The 11,019-nt window shown below is 35.8% G+C and overlaps 1 protein-coding gene across 1 annotated transcript; it reads left to right on the top strand.

Moving 5' to 3' along the window:
• Positions 1–204: 204 nt before the first annotated feature.
• LOC105218829 (uncharacterized) lies at positions 205–11,019 on the top strand. The gene is made up of 4 exons (XM_011194659.3): positions 205–684; positions 9,565–10,383; positions 10,455–10,619; positions 10,681–11,019. The coding sequence occupies exons 1-4, from the start codon at positions 558–560 to the stop codon at positions 10,809–10,811; spliced, it is 1,242 nt and encodes a 413-aa protein (XP_011192961.1). The 5' UTR covers positions 205–557; the 3' UTR covers positions 10,812–11,019.

Here is an 11,019-nt window from a genome sequence, read left to right on the forward strand (position 1 = left end):
ACATTTACATGCAATCAGCCGTCCCATTAGCGTAGCACTTGTGCGCTTATGTATTACATATTATACTGTTATCTATCTATCTCGATGTGGAAGTGTAAGTGTGTGTGTGTGTGTGTGTGTTTGTGGCTGCGCGTCGCGAAGTTGCAAGCGCAGCAAACAAGCATGCTGCTGCCGTGTCCGTTGCGTATAAAAGTGGCAACGCATTCGCTATCGGTTCTCAGTTGTAGTCGACATTTAGGCGCAGAGCATTGCGCGCTTAACGGTAAACCGTAACGGTTGTTTGCGTGCGAAAGTACAACATTCAATTGCAACATTTTGATCAACTTTAAAGTTTTTTTTGTTTTGCCAAATAGTCCTTTAAACCTTCTAGTCCGCAGTCCGTATTAAATTTCGTGTGTTTATTGCTGCTGTTGTTGTTGTTATTGTTTACGTGTGCAGCGCGCATAGGTCGAGCGTGCTTCAGCATGTGGCTATTAAAACGCGACATTTAACAACAGCTCGGATTACTTGAAAATTTCGCATCTATTTATATTTTTTGCTTTTTGTTGTTGTTGTCAATGTTGACAACATTCATTTGTTGTAGTCGCTGGCGTGGTGTGGGCAACAATTGCAGTCGCGGTATGTTTACATTGTGGCCATTCAAGTGGACACTGCTGTTGTTGCTCATGTTTCTCATTAACAAAGGTAAGTGTGTGTGTGTGTGTGTGTGTGTATGAAGTGCGTTCTTCCTCATTGGTTAGGTCATTGAGTGCGACTTTTAGCGGCGTGAAAAAAATGATTCGCAAAAAAGAGGAAATAAATTAATATGACTTCAAAACAAAAAACTTAAAAAAAAGTTTCGCAACCAGGCGCTAACGGTAATATGATAGTAATTGCCCAAAACACTTTTAATTACAATTTTTAATAATGTCACTTCCACGCAAGAAAGTAAAAATTTAGCCAAATTATTATCGTTTACGTGCTCTTTACTTTGTTCCTCTTAAAAATTGAATTTTTCGCAGCTTTTCATCTTTTTTCTTGTGCTGACTACAAAGAGACCGTTAATAGTCAAATATTCAAAGAAACAATAACAATTTTATCGTAATATTATTTTCGGGAAAAAATAAATATAAAACAATTTTATACCTTGTTTTGTACGAAAAAATTTAAATATCTTATTACAGGATTGATGTAATTTAAAGAATAATTTATAATACATATACAATAGTTTATTCTCTCAACTGAAATTATTCAGCATATATCCGTAAAAATAATCAATCCAATATAATCCTTTTCAATCATTTGTTCTAATATATAGAAAATATATAGAATATATTTTAGAGACATAGAACTTTTACTTTTATTCCAAGTAAAAAAAACAGTTTTTTGTTTATTTGTTTCCAAATTTTATAATATTTAGTGATTAAATAAAATTATAGACCCATACCCAGTGACTTACATATGTACCAACTCTTTCAGAAATGTTAGTTACCCACTGGTTAGGAATATCTCATGACTTAGGTCGCTAATTGGCAGATCCATTTCTTGATATGATTCGGTCTGTCAAATCCCGATAAAGTGTTAGTTTTAGGTCCTGGTTCATCCAGTTTTAATATTGAGATTTAGATTCAGTTTTTAGACGATTAATCTTGATATTGGGTATCCTTAGCGCTTGCTACTGTATCGTTTTCACCGTCATTCGTTTTATGCATCAGACAGCGACTTTGCAAAAGAGTTTTAAAAATCTTCAGGAATGTGCTCTTCTTTAATAAATGTTATGTTCTCGACTGTTAATTTTCCATATAAAAAAAAACCCAAAATTTTTTGGAATCCGTATGTCTGTCCGTCCGTCCGCCTGTCCGTCTGTGCAAGCTGTAACTTGAGTAAAATTTAGATATCTTAATGAAACTTGGAATACATGTTCCTTGGGGCAGTGAGAGGGTTGCTTTCGAAATCGGACCATTGCCACGCCCACAAAATGGCGAAACCCAAAAACACATAAAGTGTCATAACTAAGCCACAAATAAAGTTATAAAAATAAAATTTGGAACAAAGGATCGCTCTAGGAAGGGGCATATTTGGGTGTAGTTTTTTTGGGGAAGTAGGCGTGGCCCCGCCCCCAAATCGGTTATTTATATATAACTCGTAAACCAATAAAGCTATATAAACCAAACTTTCTGCAGTCGGTTCTCTTACGTACCCCACCACACACCATGAAAATAGTTGAAATCGGATAATAACGATGCCCACCTCCCAAACAAATGTTAGGTTGAAAATTACTAAATATGGGTTAACTCACTAACGAAAAACGACAGAAACACTAAATTTCACATAAATAATAGTAGAAGGAGCTGCACTCAGATTTTTTTACAAAATGAAAAATGGGCGTGGCATCGCTCACTTATGGGTCAAAAACCATATCTCAGGAACTACTCGACAGATTTCAATGAAATTCGGTATATAATATTTTCTTTACACCCTGATAACACGGATAAAAAATGGGCGAATTCGGTTCACAACCACGACTACTTTCCTTATAAGACCCTTTAGTTTAGTTTAGTTCATAATTCTTCGGACTCATTCGGACAAAATAAAAATCCATTTTTTTTTGGTACTAGAATTTTTTTTTAAGTTGCGAGAGATTTTTCTACTACAACATAGTGAGTGATCCCTTAATTAGTGAGTGATCTTAAGACAGTGTCTGCTTTAGAAGCCGAAAAAAACGTTTTTTTTAGCAATTTTTTTTGAAAGGGAAGGAAATGATTGCGGTAAACGGAATTTTTAGACGATAGTGTACTATATTTAAGGCTTAAAAAACAATATTTTTTATTAAAAAATATTGAAATTTTTTCAAAGTTGTAAGTATTTTTCTGGAGCACCTGGAGTCTGCACTTGTAAATCGGTGCCAGAGGTCGTGCGATGCATCTGAAACAGTCGAACCAATTTTTTTTATTCCTTTAAGTTTATTTTCTTTATGAACTAAAAAAATACCGAAGAAGTTATAAAATTACAAATTTTTTCGAAGTTTGAAAAAAAATCACTTTTTTAAGAAAAAAAAATTGACTTTAAGTTGCAAAACAAGTAGTTTAAATAATACTTTTGTCCAACTTTTTTAGTTCAAATAGAAGATAATTTAATACTGAAGCTAGATCACTTTGGTTTTTTTTTCGATCGGACATATATTCTTTTTGCTATCGCCGGCACTGATTTCTAACACTTGTGAAAATGAAAACTCGAGAAAACACTCTTTAAAGTTTTCGGAGAGCATACGCACCTGCCCGACGCTCGGCCACTAAAACTGCTCTAGCTTCGAAAATATGTCGAATTGGCCTCTGGAATTTTAAAGACATATTCTTGAATAGTTTTGGAAGAGATTTAAAACAAAACAAAAAAATAGATTTTTTTGCAGCCTTAAGACGATTATTAGAAATAGATGTTAATGTTTTTTTTTTCCAAATACCAAAATTCAGTAGGACCTATTATTAAAGATTTGTTGATAGATAACAGATCGATTCATATTTGTTGAATAGAAATATATAATTTTTAATGTTGCTCTTCCTTGAATTCTTGTAACATTTATTTAATGACCTTAAAAACTAGCATAAAAACTTCTTACTAAATGGTTTATTAGTTGCATATACAAAAAAAGCATATCATCGCCTACTCTAAAAATATACAACTTCAATAAACCGTAAATACTCACACACTCCCACTCCACTCCCACTCCCATAAATATACTGACAGAGTTTTTATAACTTCACTGATTTGCACGGCAATTTGCGATTTGATCAAACTTCGATGTGACAAATTTACTTCGTTTTTATGTCACCTCGATTATCAGCGACCAACAAATGAAAAAAAAAACAAGTAAGGAAGGGCTAAGTTCGGGTGTAACCGAACATTTTATACTCTCGCAATTTATTGATGTAATTTTATAAAGATAACACAAGTCGACCCATATATTTGGTATAAAGTTCAATAGAATAACGAAAATCATCATAAATAGTATATGGGGACTGAGGTAATTTCTAAACCGATTTCACTCGTTTTCATCATCAAGATACGATATATCGAAGACTATACGCTCACTTAATTTAATATTACTTATAATTAGGTATATGGGATCTGGGGGAAGTTATGACCCGATTTTTACCATTTCAGGTACAGAGATAAACTGTTATAAGAAAAAAATTCAGAGGGAATTAATTACATTAAAATATCTGAGGGATTTACCTATATTTTCGGTGAAAAATTAACCTTAGGCACTGAGTTCTTCATGTTCGATATCAGGGGCCTTGAAAAGTCATGGTCCGATTTTGACAATTTTTCCACAAGTGATGTCACAGCTCAAATACAGTATTTGTGTAAAGTTTTATTCCGCTAGCTTCATTGGTTCCTTATGAATAGATTATAAAGTGAACGAATCAGATGGAATTCAAAATTCAGTTATATGGGAAGCAGACGTAGTTGTGAAGCGATTTCGCCCATATTCATCAGGGTGTCAAGAAAGTGTTATATACCGAAATTCATTGAAATCGGTCGAATAGTTCTTGAGATATTGTTTTTGACCCATAAGTGGGCGACGCCACGCCCATTTTCCATTTTGTAAAAAAATCGTAGTGCAGCTTCCTTCTGCCATTTCTTACGGCAGATTTGGTGTTTTTGACGTTTTTCGTTAGTGAGTTAACCCACTTTTAGTAATTTTCAACCTAACCTTTGTATGGGAGGTGGGCGTGGTTATTACCCGATTTCTTTCATTTTTGGACTGTATAAAGAAATGGCTAAAAGAAACGACTGCAGAAAGTTTGGTTTATATAGCTTTATTGGTTTGGGAGTTATATAAAAAAAACCTATTTGGGGGTTACGCCCACTTTTCCAAAAAGATTACATCCAAATGTGCCCCTCCCTAATGGGATCCTATGTTCCAAATTTCGTTTTCATAACTTTATTTATGGCTTAGTTAGGACACTGTATAGGTTTTCGGTTTCCACCATTTTGTGGGCGTGGCAGTGGACCGATTTTGCCCATTTTCGAAAGCAACCTCCTCAGGGTGCCAAGGAACATGTGTTCCAAGTTTCATTAAGATATCTTAATTTTTACTGAAGTTATCGCTTGCACGGACAGACGGACAGACGGACGGACAGACATCCGGATTTCAAATCCACTCGTCATCCTGATCATTTATGTATATATAACCCCATATCTAACTCTTATATTTCTTGGTGACACAAACAACCGTTATGTGAACAAAACTATGATACTCTGTGCAACAGGTTGCGAGAGTATAACAATAAAGTGAGTGACTTAAGCGCTCACGTAGTTGGTCGACATTATCGCTTTTTATGTGAATGAGTGGGTATTCTTTAGTTCTGTAATCCACAGTAACTTCAAAAGAAAATATCTTGATTTCAAATAATCTAAATTCAATTCGAATATAGTGTGGGAAGGGTGTGGGAAGCGAAGTTTTCCTACGTTTCTTTTGACTAGTTTCAGTTTTTACATACTTTAACTTTTTTCACAACAAGCGCTGAGATGCACTCTACTAGTCTCATTCCCATGAAAATATGAAAAGTTCACGAGAGCACTTCCCTTGCTTTATGCATTTGCCACTAGTTGCTGTGAAGTTGCTCATACGCCCCGTTGGTCATTTATGTAAATTGATACTAATTTATTACTTATCAGCCTATTTATATTACTGCCAATAAAAAACATGTTTGTGTGTGCTAAAACTGTGCATTTCAAGTGCAACAAAAGCTACAACAACAATTTGTCGGTCTCTAGAGTAAAACGCAACCATAATAAGCTTTGGTAAATCAAGTTAAATTTATGCTTTAATATTTTTTATGCATTCCTCGAACTGTTTTGCATTGTCTGTATGTATTTATGTACATTGGTGAGCGTTAATGATTGGCAGGCAATTTGTTATTTTAATTATAAAATTCAGATATTGTGGGAAAGTTAAATTTGTATGGAACACATTTGTACATATCGGCATTGGCAAATATACAAAAACAATTCAAAATAACTGTATTGCTTTAAATTTGTATTAAATTGCTGACATATAGACATATGCATGTATGTATGTATGTATGTATGTATGTATTTAATTTCATATTTATTCATTTAAATTGCTTTAATTAAAATTTGGCGTGAATGAACACATGAATATTTATATGTATGTATAGTATATTTGTATGCAGTTATGTTTACAATGTGCTACAGTTCCAAATAAAATTTGTAAAATCATAAAATACACATATAATCACAAAAGAGCCGACACACATACAACAACAACAATACCATATAATATCACAACATTTGTTTAAGCAAACAATACAAATTTTCCATTAATCAGTTATCACAGCAATACATACCTACATACACATCCACAAATGGGTGGGAAAAAAATCGACGTGAAACAATAGGTCAAAAATCGCAACATCTTATCAGCGTATGCCATGCGAAATCAAACAAAACACTGCTCATTAATTTGCCTTCAAATGCGCACAATTCGGTTGTCACATAATTGAAAGGGTGTCACAGCAGTTAAATACGAGGGATCATTTTAAAAAGTATGCAATTTAATTTCCACAATAAAAACTAATTACTCACACAATACTCGTACATACCCACGTGTATAGATAACAACAAAATGAGTAGCATAATGCCATTGTGTTACATAAATGAAGAGATAGCAAAATGTGTGTAGGTGTGGGCTTTCAAAACAATTTAACCAAAAAATCATCATAAATTTTTAAGTCCAGGGGGCACGACGCGATATCTCACGCAATCTAATAAATTAAGTTCAATTATATTTTCTCATATTCCATAATTTTTGACCTTAATCAAAACTCAGTTCTTGAACATGCCGAAAACCACCTCTTTGGACATTAATATTTGTTGTTTTAGCAGCAAATTCGACTCTGAATATCATATTCCTTTCATTCACCCATTCAACTTTTCCATCCTGGGATCCAGAAATAAAACGGTTATGGTATGGTAAGATTTCTAGTTCTTCTAGTTCGTCAATTGTAAAGAATAAACTTAAACTATTAGGACAATATCTTGTAGTGCTGATTGCAGGATCGATCCGGAGGAGAATTGCAAATATCCGTTCTCACGACAATCGTACGAGTACCCACCCAGATTTTTATGCAATCGATAGCTTTTAACTCGACAACATACCTACTTCAAAATTTTTATACTCTCGCAACATGTTGCACAGAGTATAATAGTTTTGTTCACATAACGGTTGTTTGTGTCAGAAATAAAAGAGCTAGATATGGGGTTATACATATAAAAATTATCAGTATGACGAGTGGATTTGAAATCCGGATGTCTGTCCGTCCGTCTGTCTGTTTGTCTGTCCCTCTGTCCGTCTGTCCGTGCAAGCGATAACTTGAGTAAAAATTAAGATATCTTAATGAACTTGGAACACATATTCCTTGGCACCCTGAGGAGGTTGCTTTCGAAAATAGGCAAAATGGGTCCACTGCCACGCCCACAAAATGGCGGAAACCGAAAACATATACAGTGTCATAACTAAGCCATAGATAAAGTTATGAAAATAAAATTTGGAACATAGGATCACATTAGGAAGGGGCACAATTGGATGTAATTGTTTTTGAAAAGTGGGCGTGACCCTGTCCCCAAATAGGTTTTTTGTATATAACTCGCAAACGAATAAAGCTATATAAACCAAACTTAGCCACTTCTTAGTACAGTCCAAAAATGAAAGAAATCGAATAATAACCACGCCCACCTCCCATACGAAAGTTAGGTTGAAAATTACTAAAAGTGGGTTAACTCACTAACGAAAAACGTCAGATACACTAAATTTTACAGAAGAAATTGCAAAAGGAAGCTTCACTCAAATTTTTTTTACAATATGGAAAATGGGCGTAGCATCGCCCACTTATGGGTCAGAAACCATATCTCAGGAACTACTCGACTGATTCGAATGAAATTCGGTATATAATATTTTCTTGACACCCTGACAACACGGTTAAAAATGAGCGAAATCGGTACACAACTATTTTCCTTATAACTCAATTTTGAATTCCATCTGAATCCTTCACTTTATAAAGTATACAGTAGGAACCAACGATGTTAGCGAAATAAAACTTTACACAAATACTGTATAGGATCTGTGGCATCACTTGTGAAAAAATTGTCGAAAACGGACTATAACTTTTCAAGGCCCCAGATATCGAACATGTTGAACTCAGCGCCTAAGGATACATTTTAACCGAAAATATGGGTAAATCTCTCAGATAATTTAATGTAATTCAGAGGAAATTGTTTTCTTCCAATACTAGTGTGTCTCTGTTCCAAAAATTATTAAAATCGAGTCACAACATCCCCTAGCTCCCATATACCTAATTATAAGTTTTTCAAAAATTCGTTGGGCTTTATTACGCATATATGTATTAGTTAATATGTGATATATCTTAGCAAAATTAAGTGAGCGTATAGTATTGCATATAGTGTACCTTGCTGGTGAAATTGAATGAAATCGGTTCAGGAATTACCTCAGCCCTCATACACTATATATGACGATTTTCATTATTCTATTAAACTTTATGCCGAATTTATGGGTAAATTTGTGCGTTATCTTAATAAAATTTCTTCAATAAATTGCGAGAGTATAAAATGTTCGGTTACATCCGAACTTAGCCTTTCCTTATTTGTTAGGAATGTTTTCAGTCACACATAGTTGGTGTGAGAGCCCTAACATTTCCTATTTACGCTTCTTTCGTCTTCTGCGACTGACGTTACTTCACAATGTGTGATTTTAAATCCATCTAGATAGATTCCAGTACTCAATGTGGTAGACTGTGAGTAAGGATTAAGCAGTGCCCGAAGCTTAAGCTTAATCCTCGGCATCCATCAACTTCGCAAAAGTTCAGTTTGAGGTTCCATAATGGAAAGCATTATTGATACATCTTAAGTTGTTAGTATTTAAATTACTGGTAAGAACGGAGTTTTGGCGAATCTGTAAAAACCTTGATTGTGTGGGCTTCTATGATGATTAGTAATGGAAATGATAACACTATCGGCATCGGAATTACTTTATCAGAGATATACTAAATTTTCTATCCGTTAGGCATGATGACAAGCCATTAGGAGTCACTTTCAAACGTGGTTCCAAAACCTTCCACGAAAAACTGGCAATTTGGAGTCTACCATAAAACTCTCCAAAACTAGGAACTTAGGCCGAATTAAATTTTTACATTTTTTGTTGAAATCGGATATCTAGAACCTTGTATCGACGCCAATAATAGTTTGTTTCTTTCCATGCCTCAACCATTTTTTGGTTAATCGGAAAACCCGTACCCGACCTTCACGTCGACTGCTATTGAATGATCTTCTTTTGGGTCGTTTTTCGTTCTGTTTGGTACTAAAAATTGCACATAATTAATATTACCGCTTTAGATCGTAACATTTGTGAATCATGGTTTCACCTTAGGAAGGATTAACCCCCTGTAATTCACCTAATTTAAAAGTTTAAGAACTCCGCGAAATTTAAAGTTCCTCCATTTAATATTTAAATTTATATTCTCTACTCTGTATTTTCCTCCGCAGTGGCAGCCAAGTGGCCACCTGACGCACAGCTACGTTACGGCTATCCGCAACATTGGCCACGCCAATACTTTGACGACTTTGCAATTGATTCGCGGAATTTTGATAATGAAAAATCTATAGACGGAAACGGAAATGCTGTGTTTGGCAAAACAATCGCCGACGAAATGACGTTGCGAGATTTATTGCAGCCAAATGATATTGAAATTCCTGCCGAGGAAAGACGTCAACGGCAACTGCAATGGCTGGGCAGTTGGCTATTTGGGCGAAGGCGACAGGAAGCATTGCGAACGCAACAACAAACAAGCGAAGCGAAAACGTCACAACAGCAGCTATCGGCATATGAATCAAGGTTACGTATACCTTTCGAAACTGCTGAAAAACAACAACAACTGAAGCAAGAAAATGATTTTGACGCAGATGATATTGTCGTCTACAAGAAGGCACCTGAATTTGTGCCAGGTGAGGAGAAAAAAACTCCAAACGAAGCGGATAAGAGTGAGAATGACGTCAGCGGGTCGAACGCGCTGGAAGAGGAGGAAGAGGATGTGGAGAAACGCAAGAAACCCATAGAAACTCTAACGGATTATGATTATAAACTGGATATGAGTGGTGATAGCGAACGTTATAAAAACGAACAACCGTTACGTACCAAACGTATTTCGTACGCGCGTAATCGTCGCTTGGAGTCCGGTTATATACCCTACACAGCATATCAGCACGATCGTCAACAAGAGTTTAACGAGGCAAAGAAATTGGCTTACAAGCGTAACAAGACCGGCAATGTGGATCAACGGAACTTTTTGCCCTCCATTAGCGCTGGTGAGTTTGTGCGCGAAATGACTTATGACTAAGAGATTTATATTTATATAAATTAATCATTAATTCTATAGGCGCCATGACCCATCTGGGCAACTTTTTTACGGATCTCTCGAAGAATGTGCGCTACAATGAGAAATCCCAACCGTTGAATCATGAGGAAGCGAAATTACTAGAAGGTCATCATCCCTTGCGGCAGTTGCATGAGCGCATGGCCGGTGAACATGAGGCTAATGCGGGTGGGTACACAAAGATAATTTTCTTAGACTTAAAGATTTAAGAGATTTTTTACTTTCACAGAGTTACTACATGCGATTCGCACATATCGGCCGTCGCAGAAGATACGCTCGCTGGTGGCGATGAATCCGCGCGGCTATCATGGTGCACAATTCATCGATCCCAATTACATGTGGGTGGGTTTGGGTAAATAGCAATACGCGCGGCGGCGTTGTGGTAGCTGGCATTGTGCCATTGATCCACCATGTTGGCATGGAGTTCGAGAATGAGGTTCTCAAGTGCCCTGCTCTCCTTCTCATATACTCCATACATCCCACCACACCCCACCACACCGCGTTTGAAATGTTACAACGAAACACCATGAATGCAAATACATACATATGTTAATTAGAATGAAGCAAA

Source organism: Zeugodacus cucurbitae, chromosome 6 (genome assembly GCF_028554725.1).
Source record: "Zeugodacus cucurbitae isolate PBARC_wt_2022May chromosome 6, idZeuCucr1.2, whole genome shotgun sequence".
Classification (NCBI taxonomy): Eukaryota; Metazoa; Arthropoda; class Insecta; order Diptera; family Tephritidae; genus Zeugodacus; species Zeugodacus cucurbitae.